Source organism: Carya illinoinensis, chromosome 2 (assembly GCF_018687715.1).
Source record: "Carya illinoinensis cultivar Pawnee chromosome 2, C.illinoinensisPawnee_v1, whole genome shotgun sequence".
NCBI lineage: Eukaryota > Viridiplantae > Streptophyta > Magnoliopsida > Fagales > Juglandaceae > Carya > Carya illinoinensis.
In genome coordinates this window covers 9,183,419-9,206,435 of record NC_056753.1, presented here as the reverse complement: position 1 = coordinate 9,206,435, position 23,017 = coordinate 9,183,419, and the positions used below count along the sequence as shown (strand labels likewise).

Below are 23,017 nucleotides of genomic sequence, written 5' to 3'. Positions count from 1 at the left end.
GTGAGAATCTTTGCATGGAAAGCTATCAAAGGGATTCTGCCAACAAAGTATAATCGTAGGAAGAAAAAGCTAGTAATTGAGGGAGAATGCACTTTTTGTGATGTTGCTAGAGAAGATATCCTGCATGCACTTTACTCTTATCCTTTTATTAAAGATGTCTGATTTCATTACTTCCCAAAACTGATCCATATTATGAAAGATGAACTATTTCTTGATGTGGCTCTAATGTGATGACCCGCTTTTACGTGTATTTTCACTGAAGGGTTGTTTTTAATTTAATTAATATATTGGTTTATTTATTTTAAATTAATGTATTTTAATTGTTTTTTTTTAATTTATTTGATGTTGTGTTTTATTTATTTAGTCGTTTTACAGTTTTTAAAATCGTTTTCGGCAGATCTGTTTTGGTTTTCGGAGTGAGGACTGGACCTCATTTCTTTTCCATCATCTTTTCTTTTTCTCTTTTCTTTTTCTCTTTTCTTTTTTCTTCTTTCTCTTTTTTCTTCTTTTTCTTTCTTTTTTTTTTCTTTCTTTTTCTCCTCCCCGGTTTTCTCTCCCGCGCGAACCCTCTCTCTCTCTCTCTCTCTCTCTCTCTCTCTCTCTCTCTCTCTCTCTCTCTCTCTCTCTCTCTCTCTCTCTCTCTCTCTCTCTCTCTCTCTCTCTCCTTCACACCGAATGCCTCTATCACCTAGACCCGCCGCCGCCGGCCACTGTGCGGCATACCACCCCCACCATTTTCTTCCCCTCCCTCCGGTGAACCACCCCACAAATTTCTACCGCCAACGGAGCCGCCGGTTAGCCGGAAAAAGCCCATCAAGCCACACAGTTTTTGCTCCGATCTACCGCCGTCGCTCCACCTCCGACCACCACCTCTTCACCATTTCATCACCGACTCCTTGCCGTCCTAACCCACCCATTTCCGGCCTCTAACGGTCGCCAAAACAGCTCCCACGAGCTAGTTTCCGATTTGGATATTTCAGCCCTTCAACCACCATTTTCGCCGCCACCCATGGCCAAACGCCACTTCCCTTAGCTTCATAAACATCCTTAGACCATTCCCTATCAATTCCAAGTTTTGGTTTGTCCCCGTTCAAAAGTGGGTATTTTACAACCCACGACCACAGTGAAATTTCACTGTTACGTTACTTTTCTTCCGCCGTTTGCAACGTCGCGAGCTTTCTAAAAATACCATATAGCGCTGTAAGTATTTTCCAAATCTTACTTTTAGATTTAAATATATTTTACTCATTCAATAATTATTTGTTGTTGGTTGGCTGATTCCGGACTGAGTCCGAGGAGTTTGGGGGTCGGATGGATGGAGGACGAAGTTGCTTGATTTATTGATTTATGGTTGGTTGATCATTTTGTGCATTGAAATCGCATTTACATGGTGCATGCACGTGCGTTTTATTTAATTTGAGAAAATCCTGTTTTATTGGCGTAAGTGGATTTTCGGGTGCTTGTGTATCACGACCCCAAGCCGAGATGGGGTATTATTCCGGTGGAGCTCCTCTAGTCATTCGGGAGCGTAATAAACTGAGTGACGTCCCCTGAGTTGTCGCTGGGCAACGATGGGAGCGGGAGTTAGAGGATGCTTGGCTACGAACGCGCCGAAGCGGAACCGGGCATCGCTCTACGCATTGACTCCGTGGCCCTTCACTGGTGAGGGCTAGAGGATGTTTGGCTACGAACATGCCGGACGCGGAACTGGGCATCTCTCGTTTAGGTGTCACATGCGTGGTCATTACCTGCGGTGTGGCACTGGAGCTAGGGTGTGCGGATGACCCCTAGGGGAGGTCATGGTGCATACGGATTAATTGGTTAACAGTTTGAGTTTGATATGGGCCAAATGTGACTTTTGGCGTGATATTTGGAAAGGTTATGTTTTTGGGCCAAATGGGAATTTTGGCGTGCGTAGAAAAAATACGATTTTATGGGTTTTGTGCATTGGCATCCTTTCATGCATATTGTTTGAGTTTTATATATTTTTATCTGGTGGTGTTTGGATTTTACTTATCTACGGTACCATTTTTGGTACCGTAGATTTTGGTGCAGAGATCGAGGATGATGAGGAGGAGGCTGAGCCCGAGGATGCGGCTTCGCCGGGGTGCTGAAGTTAAAGTTAAAGTTTTGTTATTTGATTTAAAACTATATTTGTGTTTTGTAATATTTTATTATGTATGTTTTAAACAGTTTTGTATTAAATTAAGAAAAAATCTGGTACTTAGTTATTGACTTTGCTTATCCGCTGCGTGTTTTTTCGTGCACATTTATTGCTTATATACACACTTGGCACTCGTCAATAGGGTGGTGACCTGTGATGTCATCACCCGGACGTCTCGATTTTCCCATGTCCGTGCGTGGGGATTTGGGGGCGTCACATCTAAGGCTGCTATAGAACAGATGTTATGAAATGTTTGAACTGCTTTTCCTAATCTGTTAGAGTTTTTAGGAGAAGGAAGTAAGTACAAAGGCTGTAGTGGGCAATGCTTTGGCTATGCAAAAGTCATTCAAGGAACTCAAGTGCAAACCTATATCTATTGTAAGACACCACTGTAGATGGGAATTCCCACCTCCTGGAACCTTTAAACTTATTGTGGAAAGAGCATTTTCTTCTAATAGTTCTGGTGCTGGAGTAGGAGTAATTTTAAAGGATTCCTAGGGAGAAGTGATTATGTTTGCTGCAAAGAAAGAACATGCTGCAATGACTGTTATGGAGGTCGAGGGATTACCTATTCTCCGAGGCCTTTAGCTCTGTATTCATCTTGGGATTCATCATCTTGTGATTGAAAGTGACTCTTTGTTGGTTGTTAAAGAGTTAAATAGACAAGGGTCTTCAAAGGCTGCAATTGGAAATGTTGTTAGGGAAGCTAGGGACTTGATGGCACATTCTCAATCTTGTGTTGTGCAACATGTCAATAAAAGCTCTAATGGAGTAGCACATTCACTTGCCAAGTTTGGTTTAGGTGTTCAGGATATTAGTTTATGGTGGGGTGCGTACCCTGATGTAATTTCTACTCTCCTTTAGGTTGATTCAAGTACTATGTAAACTTTCTATTGATAAATGAAGTATGATTTCCATTAAACATAAATCAATTGATTATTCACATAAATATTTACTTTTAATGAGTAATAGGACGTGAGTAATCATTATGGTATCTAATCACCATATCACTTGAACATATATATTACTCGGTTGTATTACACAATGAATGTTGGAATACTAAGGCATAAATGTGAAAGGGACAGAAGAGAAGATGGGGTGAAAATTAATTCAAATGTCAAAACTTAAAGATTTTTAGAAAATAGGTGGTCATATATAAAAAGTAGATTGATAATTTGAAGCATCGGGATAGAACATGAATTTGGGGTTTGAAAAAGTTTGAAATATCGGGACATATAATAAAAGGTTGCATACTCTTGTTCATGACAGTTAAAGATGTAATGTACCTATCATACATCTAACAATATGCACTATTCGCAACAAATAATTTTTTTGTTTGAGCAATACTTAATGTACCAAAATGCTGAATCCCAAAACATAATAGTGTTTCCATAAATATTCACATCTCAAAGTTATTGAACAATTCTATTTCAAATAAATATTGGAGACATCACATCATAAGTACTAACATGAAATAAAACTACTAAGTTAAATCACTAAAGTGCTCTGCAGCTTAGCTACGCTCTCCAAAATGGATTCCAAAAGTTGTAGCACCGACTCCATGAGCTCCTCATGTGTCCGTGGTCTAATCAACACATTGCCTATAATGATAGTTGGGACTACCATAATAAGACTATAAAATCTCAGCAAGAAAGACTCATAAGCTACTAATAGTATGAATAGGCATGAATGACAATAAATGACATGTATGATTCGTGACATGGAGTTGCATAGCATGACATGAGTTGAAAACAACATGACTTAACATGATCATAACATGACTTGACTTTACCATGACATTACTTTATCTCAACATGACATGCTTGCTTGAACATGAGACCTTGTTACAAATACATGTTTGTTTACTTGAAAATGGAAGCTCCACAATCCCCCATTGACCATGTGCTCCTACCAGTACTGCATCATATCACAGGTTTCTGCACCAACTTTGAGTAAATCTTGAAGGTTTTATATAAATACTCAAGCGGTATGGACTAACCCTAGCAATAGTATGTAACATGAGATACTTAGGTAGTATGAATTAACCATTACCATGGGTTAATTGCTCAAAAAAAAATGGTCGATACCACCCACATTGGGTGCCTTGACTTCACTCTGAAAACTAGTTACTTAGATCCCATTCAATGCATTTTGACTTTACTTTTTTAACTCAGAGGACTCCGCTCTATTTTAATCACTTCAAACTGGATAGAGGAGTTCCACTAGGATAATCCATCATGCTAACATTGGGTTTATGATAAAACATAACAACTCATGCATGACTTAGAGATATTTTTGTGAAATACTCAATGCTTATGACATGGCATTCATGGCATATAACAGATAATCATGCAATAAAAATGGTGATGTTGCATAAATGGAATGTAACAGATAATCATGTAACATAAATAATGATGTGGCATTCATGGTATGTAACAAATAAACATGTAGCTATTGACATGGCATTCATGGCATGTGATAAATAATCATGTACAAGAAAAAATGACATGTCACGGCATATTATAAAGAATTATAATAAGCATAATAAACATGACTATAAAGTTCTTACCACCACACATATGTATAAATACCGAGAGTAAGTTAGAAGCTAACTTACAAAAGTGTAGCGTAATGTTAAACGAAGCTTAAAATGGCTTAAGCTGAAATGAGATATTTTCTAAGATTAGGATATTACAATTAAACCTCATAAATTTGTATAATTAACCCCTACTTATGGGAAATTACAAATTTTCTCCTAAAATAAGGATCTTGCAAACGAACTTCAAAACTTATCAAAATTTACATTTTTTATATAAATTTAATCCTAAATCTGAATATGCACTCGGAAAAATCTAAAACTAAGCCCAACTATGACAATCATCACTTGGTTGAATCATATATAGGCTAAACTCATGCTTTTTGTTGCTACTTGGCCATTTAACACACTAACATGCTTAAACCGAATTTATCAACCCCAAAGAATCATATCCTTAGTTCTAAAATCTTGCTAAAATATTAAATTACACATTTCATAAACACTTGAACTCACTACATGGAGGAAAATGCCAAAACACCAAGATTAGGTCAAATAAAACTTTGTCCTTAGTGTTCTTGGTCTAATACCTTCATATCAACTCCAATGACTCCAAAAGTCCATACATAACTCTCCTAAATTGTTCATCATTCAAAGCTAGGTGATATCATGATTGAATAATCAACCAAAATCCACAAAACACAACCTAACACAAACGGTTTGCATGAAAACTATGAAATCAAGTAAGCACGCTTATGGACTTGAAACAAAGAGAGTAGATCCTTTATTTTCATGCAATAGTTCTTAAAAAAATATAGCCATATACCTCACATTCAAGTTCTAACTAGATCTAAGTATCAAGTGTGGCATGTCATAGCATAAATTTCATAAAAACAAGGTATCAAACCTGAGAGCCTCTAGATTGAGTTTAAAACAAACTGCTGCATGTTCATCATCATTTCAACAAAGAAGTAAACCATAAATCCTCAAAAGTTTATTCTAAACCCATATATATAAGCTTCAATAACAACATTTATAAAAATCAAAGCCATTGAATCAAAATCCTAGAGCTAAAATCACAAACTAAACCAAAACAAAATTGTTTTGAGCCAATTGGTTTCTAAAACTTTGAGGATCATGCAAACCTTGTGACGCCCCCAAATCCCCACGTATGGACACGGGAACACGGGTCACCACCCTATCGACGAGTGCCAAGTGTGTGCAAGACAAATGTGCAAGAAGAAACACGCAGCGGATAACAAAGACATATAACTAAGTACCAGAATTTTTCTTAATTTAATACAAAGCGGTTCAAACATACATAATAAAATATTACAAACTACAAATATAGTTTCAAAGCCAAATACAAAGCATAGACTCCAACTCAGAACTCCGGCGGAGCCGTATCCTTGAGCTCAGCCTCCTCCTCCTTCTCAATCTCTGCATCAAAGTCTACGGTACCAAAAATGGTGCCGCAGGTAAGTAAAATCCAAATACCACTAGATAAAAACATATTATAACTCAAACAATATGCATGAAAGAATGCCAATGCACAAAACCCATAAAATCATATTTTTACCACGCACACCAAAAATCCCATTTGGCCCAAAATATATCCTTTAATCATATCCTCGCTATTATCGCAGATAATGGCCCAAAAACCAGTCTTGCCATTTTTTCAGAAAATGGCCCATTAACCAAACCATCAGAGCATTATAGGTGGGAATCGCAGGCGAGACTCTACCACCATCCCTGCTCATCACCATCCCTACGCGTGCACCGTAGGCGGGAATCACAGGCGGGACTCTACCACCATCCCTGCTTACCACCATCCCTACGCTGCGTGCACCGTAGGCGGGAATCTCAGGCGGGACTCTACCACCATCCCTACGCGTTTACCGTAGGCAGGAATCACAAGAGGGACTCTACCACCATCCCTACGCGTGCACCGTAGGCGAGAATCACAGGCAGGACTCTACCACCATCCCTGCTTACCACCATCCCTACGCCGCGTGCACCGTAGGCGGGAATCGCAGGCGGGACTCTACCACCATCCCTGCTTACCACCATCCCTACATGTGCCTCTGAATCAAACCAATCAATCCATACGTTCATATATACCAATAAAACATTTCTCGCTTGAAAACCCAGTTTTCAATATTTAACACATGCATATGTGTGCACAATGCAATGCAAATGATACGACACCAATTAACCAACAATTTCCATACATCCATAACAACCAAACAAGCAACTCTGTCCTCAATCCATCCGACCCTCGAACTCCTCGGACTCAGTCTAGAATCAGCCAACCAACAACAAATAATTATTATAGGAACAAAATATATTTAAATCTAAAAGTAAGGTTTGAAAAATACTTACAGCGCTATATGGTATTTTTTAAAAGCTCGCAGCGTTGCAAACGGCAGAAGAAAAGCAACGTAGCAGTGTAATTTACACTGTGGCCGTGGGTAATAAATTACCCATTTTCGAACGGGGACAAACCAATGCTCGGGATTGATAGGGAATGGTTTAGGGATATTTATGAAGTTAAAGGAAACGAGTTTTGGCCGTGGATGGTGGTGGAAATGGCAGTCGAAGACCAAAAAGGGGCTGAAACGAGCTCGTGGGAGCTGCTCCGGCAACGGATCGAGGCCAAAAATGGGTGGTTTAGGTTGGCAAGAGGTAGGGGAAGAAGCTGTGAAGAGATGCTGGTCGGAGGTGGTGCGACGGCGCCGAAATCGGTGAAAAATCGTGTGGCTTTGAAGAGCTTGTGGTGGCTAACGGTGGCTCGGATGGAGGTGAAACTTGGTGGGAATGTTCACCAGTGAGAGGGGAATAAAACTGGGTGGGTGGTGTAGGCCACACCACCGGCGAGCGGCGGTTCTGGGCTGTGAAAGCAACCGGTGACAGGGGGAAAAACAAAGCAAGTGTCGTGACTTCCAAGGGCTCGTGGTGGCTAACGGCTGGTCTGATGGCTCTGAAAATTGGTGGGGATGAACTATGATGGGAGGGGAAGAGAATGGTGGGGGTGGTGTACAACACAGCCGCCGAACGGTGGCGCAATGGGCAGCCGAAGTGGCATCGATGGTAAGGGGAAAAGGAAGGGGCAGCGCGCGGGAGAGAGGAAACGAGGAAGAAAGAAGAAGAAAAGGAAAAAGGGAAAAAGAAAAAGAGAAAAGAAAAGAAATGAGGTCCAATCCTCACTCCGGAAACCAAAAACAGATTTGCCGAAAACAATTTTAAAACCGTAAAACGATTAAAATAAATTAAACACAACATCAAATAAATTAAAAACCAATTAAAATACATTAATTTAAAATAAATTAATTAATATATTAATTAAATTAAAAACACTCCTTCAGTGAAAACACACGTAAAAACGGGTTATCACAAACCTCTTTTATGAAAACCTAACATGCTTTGACTCAAACCTCAACATGTATAAAAATCATTTAGGCACTTCAAAAATTCTAGATCCACACATCAATTCATCAATATTTCATAAAACTTCCAACGTTCAATAATAAACACCATAATTGAACCACTTCATCCTTAATCCAACTTTCCTCCAACAAAACTCCAAGACAAATTACCCAATGCTACTCTAAGTATTCTAGACTCAATATTAAAAAAAAAATACAAGAGGATTGAGCCATAGAAAATACTTACAAAAGCTGGGAAAGCTAGAGCACAAAGCTATCTAGAATTTTCTCTCAACTCCCTCTCGATTTGCTCTTGTAAGAGTGAAAAATGGGCCAAGTGTGTGAAGTGAAATGCAAGGGGCATGCGTATAGAAGAGGGTCTGAAAAAGTGGGTGATTTAATGACCAAGTGATGTGAGGGTAGCTTGTGAAAAGGAGGAGGAAAATGGACTGCAAAATGTAGCTGATTTCTTACTAAAGTCTGGCCAAGTGGGTGAGGGCTGGTTACGGGGTGTTTGACTTGCCATCAAGCCACTATTTGGGGTTGGTCATGAGGTGGCATGACATACAAAGCATGGCCTTTTAAGAATGGAGAAGCTTGTTGAAGAAGTTTGGGCCAAAGATTGGCTAACCGAATTGGGTTTCATTTGGGGCTTCAATGGGATTAGTTTGGGTTTCGATCATGGTTTGGTTCCAATCAGACTTTTGTTGGTCAAATGTATTTATGAAGATGTAAAGATTGGTTAAGGGTTGTAAGAGTGTGTATTTGACTAGTTAGTTGCATCTGGAAGTGATTTATTCAGAAATCACTTAGTTACAACTAGGGCTGCAAACAAACCAAATCGAGTTGAATGCAAACAAGGGTACTAGAGCTTGATTAACATGTTTACTCACTTAAACTCGGCTCAAACTCGAATATCCTTGCTTGAACTCGGTTCATTAACCATTAATGTTGTTCGGATTCGACTCAAGTTCGACTAAAAATAAACAAACAACTCGAGTTCGAGCTTGATTTTTTATTTTGAAATTTCTAATCTTATATTTTTTATTAATAAAAAGAATTTAAATTTTACAAAAAAAAAAAAAAACTCAAACAATTTAACAATTCAAACAAATAATTTTGACTCAAGGTTCTTATGGTATAACATTTTTTATGAAAATAACTTATAGTTATAAATTAAAATAATAATACACAAGATAAATGAAATAAACTAAACTATTTAATACATATAGATAATATAATAAATCAATAGTTGTAGTTGTATGATATATTATTATACAAATTATCCTATACACATTTTGGGAACTTAACATATCTATACTAAATAAGGTAAACGATAAATAAATTAATAATATATAATTAAGTATATAAAATATAACTAACATGTAATATATATAACACATACATATATAAAACATATTACGAGTTCAAATGAGTCAACCGAGCTTATACGAGTTTTGTTCATGAGTCTAAACTGAGTCGAGCTGAGTTTATACAATTTGTACTCATTTAGTATTTGAACATATATTAGTATTTACAAACATCTCATTTATTAAATGAATCAAGTTCAAATAGAGTATACAGAAGTCCAGCTCGAGCTACTCTATTCATTTGCAACCCTAGACTTGCAACCATCCACTTTAGGATTTGGAAACCAATTTGGGATTTTAGTTTCCTTAAGGTGTTTAGGGTTTTGGTTGGCTTTCAATGGTTTGGGATTTTATTGGGATTGAAACCCTCTTTTTAGTTGACCAATTAGTGTTTGATTGGATGGAATAGTGTTCGGTGTAAGAGAACATGCTAACAAGTTTGAATCACACTCCATTTCTTCACACTTTGTTGTCCTCTTGACATATGTCCTAGGATTTCCAAGTGGATGGCTAAGATTGTACCATGTGTCTAATTAAAAATTTTTCTATTGGACTTGAGAATTGCTTGGACATCTTACATGGTGATTTGACAGTTGTTTGCACTAGTAGCCACGTGGCGCACCCCTAAAGGGTTACTTTTCACCCAAACAACTCAAATCTTTTTATCATACTATAAAATTATAAATATTCATAAAAGTCTAATGGTGTGATTCTTTTCAAAAAATTCTACTCCTAAGTGCCTTAATTAAATAGAAAGGCAATCACATCTAATATTCGACAGAGAAACTGGAAGCTTATTATTATACCGTAAAATTCTAAATATTAATATGAGTCTAATGGTGCCTTAATTAAACTTATAATCATAAGTGCCTTGATTCAACTTTTACTGAGAGAAATACAGAGACTTATGAAAAATTTTAATATGTAAAGTGCTACATGTTCACAAAATAGGCAATGAGACAGCATGTAGATTGGGAACGTAGAGAATATTGAGATGTGGTGGAATAATGTCCCAATGTCTGTATCTCAAGCCATTCGGTTTGATAAGAACAAGTTTTAATCTCTTTGATTCAATGAAATTATGTTTTTCTATAATATATATATATATAGAGAGAGAGAGAGAGAGAGAGAGAGAGAGAGAGAGAGAGAGAGAAAGAGAGAGAGGCAACTCCATCACCATTGTGGATTGGGATCCGACTATGCCAACAAACTAAAACCTAATCGATCGCTCAAATTGTGAAATCCTTTCGATAGTTCACGATATTTTTAAGATCGAAAAAAATTTATTTATAAAATTTATTTTGGGTTGTTACTATAATAGAGGCTTTATATATAAATCTATGTCTCAATACTCTAGAGTCAAGAAAATGGAATAAGTTTTTCCCTGATTTCCAAAAGCTGTGGGAAGAGATGACAAACAGATTAAATAGTAAAGAATTACAATTGGCTGCAGTCATCTGCTATCATATATGGGGTAGAAGAAATGGCTTCATTTTTAAAGACCTGTTCAGCAGCCAGGGATCTATTATAGCAAGGGCTCAAACTGAGATTGATATGCATAGGGAGATTAAACAACAGAACAGTAGCAGTTCTGAAGGAAGAACAGTTATAGCAACATCAAACCAAGTTTGGCAGCCTCCTGAGTGGCCTCTATTCAAAGTTAATGTCGATGCAGCGTATGACAAGTCCTTAAACAGGATGGGGATGGGCATCATTATGAGAGACAGTGAAGGTAAGATCCAAGCATGTTTAACAGTTCCTAAAGAGCGGGTCTTCTCAGCAGCACAAGCAAAAAGAGCAGCTTGGCAAAGGGCTATGTATATGTGTTTTGAGATGGGTATGCATCAAGTCGTTTTTTAGGGGGATGCCAAAGTTGTCATCGATGCAATCAATTCCAAAGAGGTAGATAATTCGTGGCATGGCCAAGAAACTAAGGATCTTCAACAGTTGATGGCGGCTCATCTGAATTGGAGGCTATCTTTTGTATATAGATTAGCTAACCAAGCTGCCCACTCTGCAGCTAAGGAAGCTATTAAGGACTCTTATGAAAAAATTTGGCTAGAAGATGGCCCTTCTGTGGTCAAAGCTTCTGTCCTTTTTGATGTATCTCGTGTTACGGCTTATTGATTAATGAAGTGTTTTTCCTTTTCAAAAAAAAGAAAATATAAAACTATCTTTGATCTGATTTTTTATACCTAAACCTGAACCCATGATTATTAGCTGCTGCTTACATCAGTTTGATATCATGGGGTTTGTCCCAGACTCCAGTCTGAGCCAATGGCTGTCATTATTGGTTAAATAATTGAAGAAGTTGTTGGCATTGGAACCTTGGACAAGAAGTTTAAGCGAAATGTGTATCTCATTCTGTAATGACCTGTTGGAAGCTACCTTGTGCTTGCTGCCTCGCCTCCCCCAGGGGACTTTTAAGGAAGAGTCTGTGATATATATATATATATATATATTTGTTTTTCCCTAAGTTGTGGGTTTCTTATAATTAATATCCTTAAAACTCTGATGTCATTTGTTACCTTCTATTGAGTACTATCACTTTAAAAATAATAATAATAATAATAATTTAGTCCCTAGATATATGGATACCTCATCAACTCCTATTGAATATGAAAATAATGAGGTCTTTCACCAATACTTGATTACTTTTTTGTAATATTTCTTTTATTTTTAATGTGACCCTTCTTCTGATCTTCCTTTCCCCAGTTGTCAAGATCCTTCCCACCGTGGCAAATATAAATGCCATTTTTTATAAGTCGTTTCTTTTCGGATTTGGATTGCCTTGAGATCTTGACTTGACTTTAATAATTAGGAAAGAGATTTACAACTGTTTGAGAGAATTTTTTAAAGAAAATTTTAAATGTTCATGAGGGAGAAAATTGCTCAATTATGATTAATTATTTTTTATTAAAATAAATTTATTTTAATTATAATTAGCTCTTTTCATCGCATATAATCTATCACGAATAAGTTTTTTTAAGTTCCTGTGTACCAAATAACGGTCGTCATATATTTATCTATTTCTCAGTCTAAAATCTAGAGTTTGAAAATCTGTATTGATTTCCTATACTAAAAGCAACAAAATCAACGGATAGGGATCGACTCATCATCCAGCAACCTCTTCAATCTTTATGATCCCATGAAAAGTATGCATGTATATATATAACATATAATTCTTTATTTTATATTTTATGTCGTTTTTTCTGATCACCTTGATTCATGCGACATATTTTATGTCAGATATTTATTTTAAGGGGTGATATATTAGATTAATTAAAATATATCACATTTGAAGATATTTGAAAATTATAAAATTTATGATAAAACATATAAATAAATACGTCAGGGACTTTAATGCCCCCGTCTAGAAGCCCACATACATCAGAAAAAGAAGGGCATTATAGGAAACTAACAGGAGGGAAAGAGGAAGGAGAAGCTTGAGGTGGGGGAAGAGGAGTTGAGGTGTCAATGTCATGTGCAATAGACATTGCATGAAACACAGAAACAGACGCGTGGATGTGCTGCTAATCAATGGCCATGTTTCTACGCCCATTAACTGCTTCCTTACCCAACACCACACGATTCCCACGTGTCCGGCAATGTAACCAGAAAACGTACTGCTCCCATGTTTACTTGTCGTAGTGTTTCCCTCCATTAATTGTTAGTATTATTATTATTATTATTTAAAAAAATAATAATTTAAAAACACCCATTGTGGAACTTGCCCCAAGTCATTAGCTTTTTTCACTTAGACATGAATTTTCCCATTTTGTGAAGGGCTAAGAGATTAAAAATCTGTGAAAAAAAATATATACAAATGTGAATTTTCAAAAGCCAAGTCACATTTATATTGTTTATATCTTCCTAACTAGTCATCAGCTTCTATTCTGTCCAAATATAAAATGAAGGGAAATCATTTATATGATTTTCGGATATGTAAATCCTACAAACTCTATTTAAAAAATGTGAAAAAAATATTGAGACTCGTGAAAAAAAAGAAAATCATAGTAAATTCTACTTTTTTATAAGGAGTATACAACATGTATAAGATTTACACATTTTAAAACTGTGTCTAGCATTATTCTATAATAAATAATGTAAAGAAATCTCTTTATTTAAGAAAATAAGTGATTGGACAGTTAAATGATTTCTTCTTTATACTCTCATCCCACTTTCATTTTATTAAATAAGATGTAGTACATTCATCATCATTTGATGATAAAGAAGTATGCAATAAATGATTACTTAATGGTGATAAATATGTTACATTAATCATAATATGATGAAAATGAGATGGTAGTATGGTAGAATTTTCCATATATATATACCCAATAATAGTGGGATTTAAATGTTGCTCATTATGGTGAGATCTTCTTAAATAGTTGCCAATGTAATCATTTTTCCCTTTGTAACTGAAATTCCATGAATTATTTCAAGTGATGTATTAATTACAAGCATATAAGTTGATCACATAACATAAGCTTATCTTGAGAAGTTTAAATGGAGCACTTTCATAGAGATCGCCAACTTGGTCATTATTAAAGCATAACCATTTTGTGGTGCTTCACGCAGTAAGGAATGTGGGAATCATAATTACTTGATATGATGACCTCATCAACATGAACTAAAAAGAGTGCAAGATTTTGATACGCGAATAGGGAATGTGAATGAATTTATGGGTCTAATTTATCTCATAAAACTAGTTTAATAAGAAATGATTACTTATTGCTTATAAATATGTCCAAAATCTTATCTATAGGTAACGTGAGATTATTCCTCAATACCCTCCATCATGTGTATGCCAATATTTTTACTAGTTCTTGTCATGAGATAAGTATTTTCCTTTAGTTCGACAAATGGAACGATTGAGGTTCTTTATTTACTGATCTTCTTATTGTGGGTAGCCCTCGGCTTAAAATCATGGATTGTAAACTGTCTAATTCATGGGAGGTGGACTTGTTGGTTAGTTTGGTGGGGCATGAAAATGTTGATGATATTATTGAATCATTAGCAATTTGCAAGGGAGGTTTAGATGTGTTGATATGGACAAAGCATGTAGTGGTTGTTTTTCTACTAAATCAGCTTGGGATTGCATCAGTATAAGGGGTTCCACTATGGATTGGCATTCTTGGATGTGACATAATCTGCTTCCTTTGAAGGTTTTAGTTTCTATGTGGAAGGCTTGGAACAATACTTTCAATGTTGATAATCGCCTCTATTGAGTGGGTGTGCCGATTGTTTCTAGGCGTGACTGTTGTGTTAAGGGTAATTATGAGGATCAAAATCATGTTTTGTTTGAACGGGAATTTGCTACTTGGGTCTGGCGCTGTTGCGGTGCTATTTTTGGACTACAGCTTGGGGGTACTTGGAAAGAGACAGTAACTGCATGATTTTGCCGTGTGTCTTCTTCTTCTCAGGTCAAGATAATAGTGGGGCTTCTTCCTTCTTTTCTTTCTTGGTGTCTTTGGTGTCGTAGATGTGTAGCTCACATGGAAGGTTGTCTAGAGTCATTCCGTGTGGTTTGGCAATCCATTCATTATTGATTCATTCTGCCTGCTATGACATCCGCAAAGTTACTAAATGTTCAAGGCATGATACTAAGATTTTACACTCTTTGCTTATTCCGTCTTTAGTTCCGTCAAGATGTTGTCCTAAATTGGTGGCCTGGAAAAAACCTTCTCAAGGATGATTTAAGTTAAATACAAATAGTAGTAGTTTTGAAAATCCTGGGTCATCTAGGGCAGGTGGTATTATCAGAGATGCTCAAGGTAATTTAGTTCATGCTTTTGTGGCTTTGCTTCTCCTTTAGGAGTGGGTTCAAATAATCATGCGGAGTTATTAGCTCTTATGTATGGTCATAAAGTTTGTAAAGCTCTGATGATTATTTTTGTGGAAATTGAACTAAACTCTCAAGTGGTGGTGTCGTGGTGTAAGCAACAGAGATGTGAGGTTTGGTATCTAGAAGATTTTTGGGAGGAGATTATTGGTCTCATGGATTCAATGGTTTGTTCTGTGAGTCATGTCTCCAGACAGGGGAATAAAGGTGCAGACTGGCTAGCAAAGTATGATGCGATTGGTGATCGTATGAAGTGACAAGTGATTGGGGAAGTACTAAGGCTGTTGAGAGGTTTAATCTGCTTGGATAAGCTAGGTCTTCCTTCATTACGTTGTTGCTAATGTAGTGGGTTTTTATTTGATGTTTTTATAGCTTTTGCTTTTTGTGGTTTGGTTGTGTATTGTTTTATTTCTTGCGTGGGCTAACTTTGTTTTGCGGGTTCTTTGTGTTTCTTATGCATTCGTTGCAATTTTTTTCTCTTGGTTATTCTAAACTAGTTTGTATTGAGGTTTTATGGTTTTAGGGTTTTACTATTTGGATGTCTGGGCTTGGATCTTATTATATTATTTGTAACCTCCAGGTGTCCAGTTTGTAACAACGGTTTTCCTCCACTTCAAGTAGTACTGTGGGCCCCCATTCATCATGGGAAAGACTCCGATACTATAAAGAAATTTATAGCTTAACTCATTTTATCAAACCGGTTCAACAAGAGAAGACTGTTCATTGCTTATGAACATGCCCAAGATCACCTTGTCCTAAGGCAATGTGGGATTATTCCTCAACAAAATGATGTGCTTGGAACTTGGAAGTAACAAATCCAAGATCCTCAAGATAATCAGAAACCATCCTCTTTGGATTATGACCTAGACATCTTCGTCTACAAGTGGGTTTTAACATTTTAGTGTACAATGTAGCATGAATCGCTTTAAAAGGACTAGGGAGATTAGAAAGAATATTGTGTTTGTGTCTAACTCTCAACAAAAGACAAATGAGAGAATTAAGACTAATGGGTACTGTTTCATGAGCTCGAATAGAACTCATCATTGTTTCAAAAGCTTATCCAATACCGTTTAGAATAATAATGGGAATTCTCATCCCTCAATCGACATGAAGAAGAACCTGCACTACCATAGCTTGGCATTGAAGTGGCGCCCTTCAAACTGGACGAGCTGGAATCTGTGGCCAGAGTGAAAGTTACAAATATTCCTAGCTAGTGCCCAAACCACATGGGTGAAAATGAACTCCAAGACTGTTAAATCTAGGTACTCCTCCCCAGCTACCTCCAGGACCATGCGCCATACCACACATCATGACGTCAGGATCCTCCAGGTGTTAGGATATACGAGAGCTGGGGCAAGCCCAAGAAACCTAGAACAATTTAAATTGGGTAGCAGAAAGAAAGCATCAAGTTTTGTGAAAACATGCCAACATACAATGCAACTTTCTCAGCATTGCCCTTGAAGTCAATGGCCCCAAGACCAGGTCCTAGGACCTCCAAGAAGATGATATCTAGGACTCTAAACATATTGCATAGTGTATTAAGGGCAGTGGGATCGACATTAGAGGACCATCCATACTTGTCGTAGGAAAAAAGGGCGATACCAGAGGAAGAGTCATAGACTTTCTACGTTCTTGGAAGCCATGAGTGGTAGATCTATGGGGACAAGAGTTCAGGTTAGATTAGAAGACATCGAGTGAGAACATCGAAAACTAGAAACAAGGTAGAAGTCATTTCAAGAACAAAAGAAGAACTTAAATAGGAAGAAGTCAATGATTTGGAAGTTTTAGTAGGAAGTTGATGGGACATGTAGATGTGCCGATTGCATCCATTTTAGAGGCATAGGAATATGCATCAACGAAATGAATTTAAGATGGGGAAATTGAAGTGTGTGAGAAAATAAAAATGTCCGCCATGCCTATGTGCTAGAAATTTGTAGGGTAACTAGACGAGGAATGAATCTACATTTCAATTTTAAGTTTGTTGATTTTGTGTCAATTTCAATCTCCGTATTTCTCTTTGGTATAAGTTTCGTTGATTTCAGTTATGGATTCGGTTTTTTCATTAATATCTTGTGTTGTAACTTTTCCAAGAGATACAACCTATTGCTTCTCCACTCTCATGTATAGGATGGGGACAAACAATTTGTAATGGGGAGGGTACAGGAGCAGGGCCAATATTCCCACCTCCTTGCTTGGGATGGAGGCTTGATGAGGTCACTACCTACCCGTGTAGGAGCCGTAATTATAACCTAAATAGTGTTGTGGGTAATAAGCATTGGGCAATTGCAATCATGACTATCTTTGGGAAGTATATATATATATATATATGATAGGGCTACTAAGAAGATCACATACAAACGTTGTATCTTCTAGTAAAAAAAATCCCAAGTAGCTTTGTCATTCCCAAGCTTAGGGATCAAACTATACAAGGAAAGTCATGTTGACAAACCGAGAAAAGGAATCTTGTAATGCCTACTCATGTTCCATTATTAAGGTAGAATGCAAAGGCTTTGATATGATACTCTTACCTTCATTTTACTTATGTGTGGTAACATCACCAGAGGCACATGAGTGCCACAATCTACTCAATTTAACAAAAACTTCCATATTTTCTACCCTTTATATTGGAGGAGGTTTGCGATGTCTTTTGTTCTCTTTTCCTGTGTAATCCCTAACATATGAATAACCTGGTTTGAATGTTGAGATAGTCGGTCCCAAAAAACCCTAGACTCTCTCCCTTCTCTCTTAACAAACCCTAACCCTAAATCCCCTAAACCTCAATGGGGGGTGGGAGCTTCGGCTCCCCTTCTCTTCCCTCCCCCTCCTTTTCTAATTTTGTTTTTGTACTTTATGTGTTTTTTTTCATTTTTCCGTTTATAGTTGTATTTTCAGGCAAATAAGGGTGGAGTGCTGACTGTGTCTTTCTAACCGCTGACCGCCAACACGTGCTCCGTCAGGATGTTGGCTAGCCGCCGATCTTAAAGTCTACCGAACGCAACCCCAAATGGAGTGGCGCGTAGCTCGCACGCGCGAGACGTAGTCTCGGATCGCACTAGAGCGTGGCCGCCATGCGCCACCAGGGATCCACCGGCTGATTCAAATCTTGGCTTTTTTGGGACCTTAGACTCCAAGAAAACATAGACTAACCGTCAGTGCTCCTCCAAGAGTGGTTTTGCTACACTTGCACCATAGCCTCTGTTTTGTTTTTCGTCCCTCTGTTCTGATGCTGTTTTGGTGTTTTGTTCTTGATCTGTGTTTTAATCGAGCAGGGTGAGGAGTGTTTTGGTCGGTCACAATCTGAGGCTAGTGCTAGTCGAGAGTGGCAGACAAAGTTATGGCCAGTGGATGTACGGCCGACCTCTGCAGTGGAGGTTTTTGTGGTCTATACACAAACTGGGTACTTGTGCCATTCTTGAGCTCGTGATGCCGATGTCTATGGAGGGTGTGCTGTCGAGGCTCTTGCCGGTACTTGTGTTTTATGTTTAAATTTTTTTGTTATTATTTTGTAGTGTAGTATTATGTAGTTTTATTAGTAATATTGTAGTAATAGGCTATTGGACTTAGTGTCTATAGCAGTAATATCCCATACTCCGCCTCTTTAGGGGGATGAAGGGGCCTTGTCACTCTGTTTATTCAGAGTGCGCTCTCTCTCTTCGGAGAGTTATAGAAATTAAGACAATGTCCGTCACTTTATGCGCGATGATGCTCTAGAGCAGATGCGTAGGTTGGCTTATAATCTAGTTTTTCTTATATTGATAAATCACATTTGTAACTTTAACATGATGAATGAATTCACCATTTAAAAAAAAAAAAGTGTTGAAATAGTCTCGGATGTTGATATGGTCTCATCTCATATCAATATCTAAATACCACTCATAAATACTTTTTCAGTTTCAAATCTAAATTTTTTTTTCGTAATCACATCAACTTAATTTGCCAAACTTTTGAACAAAACATAAAATATAATTCAAAGTTTTTTAAATTTTAAAATAAAAATAATATTATAACAATATTTTAACTTTATAATATTTTTATTCAACTCTTTTTTTTTTTTTATCTCATTCATCAAAACTGTATAAAACATCTTAATTCATCTCATTTGACTATTATTCATAAATTATTTTATTATCATTTATAAATTTCTAATTTTATCTCAACATCCAAATGATCGCTAAGACTTACGTATCCCAAAGTGAGGATTTGTCGTCAGTTTGTGACGTCCAGTTGAATAAGAGTTGTGAAAAATGAGGAAACATGTACAATCCGAACATATATACTACATATACATGAATCCCAATTAGCTAGAGTAGTTACGGCAAGATGAGAATATTACCATAAGATTCTAAGAGGTAAGAATATTAGGTGCTATATATGCGAATTTAGTTATGGAATATTATAAATATACACTAACACGTCGAAAGATCAACTGTGTCATCCTTTAATAAATCAGTACTTACGGTAATGGCATAGAGCTTTAAATATAATTTTCTCCAAATAAATTTATCATATGTCGATTATAATGCATGATTAATTTATAATTTTATACAATTGGTAATTAAGTGAGTTTAAGACCCTTAAGTTCCAAATCATTTGGCGGACTAGTTATCTGAACTCTCGTGAAAGGAAGTCGAATACCGTTATTAAAATTCAAAACAATTATTGAAGCAACTAATTAATTAGGGTTGGTATAGGTATGACGTTGGGTATGCGCACGGTATTGAGTATTCGTGCGGGTGGGTCTGTGTTCCCCGACACTGTGAGTCTGTGAACGTCAACCTCTTTGCCTAGAAATCCCATGTAACTGTTGCGTGCGGCTCTACACTTGCAATGTCGTCCAACCTTATTTTTTCCACATTTTGCCATGAATTCACGACGGCGGAGATTTAAAAAAGGAAAATATATATATATATCAAACTAAAACTATACTAAATTTATATCTGTAGTGTCTTTACGGTTCTACTTCCTAGTATAACAGTTATTATTATTATTATTTTATCACTCCACTAGTCCAAGCTTCCTCTATATATAGAAACCGAGCTCAATTGTGTCTGCACAAAAAATAAGCAAAAGCTAGTCTCCCCTTTCTGGGTGCTTCTCTAAATTTGTGCTCCGTCTTTGTGCTATCAATCTTAGACCCCCAACAATGGGTAAGGAAGTGGAGAGCCTCTGGCTCTTTGCTTTCATCTCCAAATGCCAAGCCTTTACAGAAGCAAGCATTGCATGGCCAATTTTAGTTATGGGTGTGCTGGCTTGGCTAGCCATGACCCTTGTTTTCTGGGCTCACCCTGGGGGCCCTGCTTGGGGCAGGCACAGTTGGAGAAATGGGAAATCCTCTGCATCCTCTGCTCTAGCCGAGAAGCAAATCCCAGGTCCCAGAGGGTTTCCTCTGTTTGGCAGCATGCAGCTCATGGCCTCCCTCGCTCACCACCGGATTGCCGCCGCTGCCAAGGCATGCCGCGCCATGCGGCTCATGGCGTTTAGCCTCGGCGAAACTCGAGTTATCGTCACGTGTAATCCCGACGTGGCCAAAGAAATCCTGCACAGCTCGGTGTTTTCTGACCGTCCTGTCAAGGAGTCCGCCTACAGCTTGATGTTTAACAGGGCAATCGGGTTCGCTCCTTATGGGGCCTATTGGCGAACACTTCGGAGAATCGCCAACACCCATCTTTTCTCCCCGAAACAGATCAAAGCTTCCGAGGCTCAAAGATGCGAAATCGCTGCTCAGATGGTGGCAATGTTTGGAGATCAGCATGGGAAAAGCTTCCGCGCGCGTGAGATTTTCAAACGTGCGTCGCTTAACAACATGATGTGCTCGGTGTTCGGAAGCAAATACAGATTGGATACATCGAACAGCGAAGTGGAAGAGTTGCAGAGGATGGTGGGTGAAGGGTATGAGCTGTTGGGGTTGCTGAACTGGTCCGATCACCTGCCATGGCTAGCTGATTTTGATGCGCAAAAAATCCGGTTCAGATGCTCAAAACTCGTTCCAAAAGTCAACCGGTTTGTCGGCGGAATCATCGCCCAACACCGGGATGATCGAAATGGTGAAAACAACTACAGGGATTTTGTTGACGTTTTGCTTTCTCTTCAAGGCCCCGAAAGACTATCGGACACCGACATGATCGCCGTCCTATGGGTGAGCGCATTCTTCTTGTCTCTCAAATATATACATACACTTTCAGTTCGTTATGCATTGAATTTAGTTATTGATTTTTTTATTTTTGTTTCTACGTGGGGTTGAAATTATGATCAAAATACGATGCATCCTACACGATCGATGGACCCCCTATATGCATGAAAACAAACATAAAACGAAAGCTCAATCCTGAATATTGCGCGCGCGCACACATATATACATCCAAATTCGAAGATAAACCTTAAACTCATTCTATATTGATGAAGAAGTACCGTAAGATGCATATAACTAAACGTTGTTGTCCATACGGTTTGCTTTTGGTGTAGGAAATGATTTTCAGAGGGACAGACACTGTGGCAGTTCTAATGGAGTGGATACTTGCGAGGATGGTGCTTCATCCCGATGTTCAATCAAAGGTCCAAGAGGAGCTTGATAACGTTGTAGGAAGATCAAGACATGTTGCCGAGGCTGATGTGGCGGCTTTGGTGTATCTGATGGCTGTGGTGAAGGAGGTGCTAAGGCTACACCCACCAGGCCCACTTCTATCATGGGCCCGCTTGGCTATCAATGACACAATGATTGATGGGTATCACGTGCCGAAAGGGACCATGGCTATGGTTAACATGTGGGCCATCGCACGTGACCCATATGTTTGGGAGGATCCATCGGAATTTATGCCCGAGAGATTTATGAGCAATAAGGAGGGTTTAGTGGACTTTTCGGTGCTCGGCTCAGATCTTAGGCTTGCACCATTTGGATCGGGTAAGCGATCTTGCCCGGGAAAGAGCTTAGGCTTGACCACGGTCAGCTTTTGGGTGGCCTCACTTTTACATGAGTATGAATGGCTACCATCCGATCAGACGACTGGGGTTGACTTGTCTGAAGTATTGAGGCTCTCTTGCGAGATGGCCAATCCTTTGACCGCTAAATTACGCCCTAGGCGCAGAACACGCTTATATGACTAGTTAATGTTCTTATCATATATATTAAGGTCGTCAAGTACTAAAAAACCAAAAAAGTTTGTGCTTGCATGGGGTGATTTAGAGAAATGTGTTTCCATTTTATTCAGCTTTTTGAAAATAGTAAGGTTGTCCTTGGTCTGCCGGCCAGCTGCGTGTATGTTTTTACTTAATGTCTTGTTTTATTTTTTTTACTTTTTCTTGTTAGTTTCAATATTAATATTGTAAATATCGGAAATATTTCTACGTACGAATTATGTTAATTTTCTACTTTCTCCCTCACTCTTTGCTGGAGTAGTGTGATGTATCTCTTGTGTATTAACCCTAATCTGATCTTGAATAAAAAGGAAAAAAAAAAAAAACTATTTATTAACTTTTTATAAAAGATGAAAATTTCAAAATAAAATGAGAATTAGCAAAAAACCAATCTAAAAGAGAATCCATCATGTAGGCTCCATTAGATCGAGTAGCATCTTTTTGCAGAACCATCTGTCCAAGAAGTGCCATTATGAGGATCTGCATCGATCTATCGTGGCCAAAAGCCACCTACGCAAAAATTTGCAGAGCCTTTGAAGATCAATCAAT

General features: G+C 37.9%; 1 protein-coding gene across 1 annotated transcript; it reads left to right on the top strand.

The window, feature by feature from the left end:
- The first annotated feature begins 20,290 nt into the window (after positions 1–20,290).
- On the top strand, positions 20,291–22,714 carry LOC122300071 (cytochrome P450 78A3-like). Its single transcript, XM_043110449.1, has 2 exons — positions 20,291–21,473; positions 21,800–22,714. The coding sequence occupies exons 1-2, from the start codon at positions 20,481–20,483 to the stop codon at positions 22,436–22,438; spliced, it is 1,632 nt and encodes a 543-aa protein (XP_042966383.1). The 5' UTR covers positions 20,291–20,480; the 3' UTR covers positions 22,439–22,714.
- The last annotated feature ends 303 nt before the right edge of the window (positions 22,715–23,017 follow it).

What these genes read in the sequence shown, in the direction of transcription:
- LOC122300071 (XM_043110449.1), top strand. Translation starts at nt 20,481, where the DNA reads ATGGGTAAGGAAGTGGAGAGCCTCTGGCTCTTTGCTTTCATCTCCAAA. An exon ending in ACATGATCGCCGTCCTATGG is followed by an intron (nt 21,474 to 21,799) that starts GTGAGCGCATTC and finishes CTTTTGGTGTAG; the next exon opens with GAAATGATTTTCAGAGGGAC.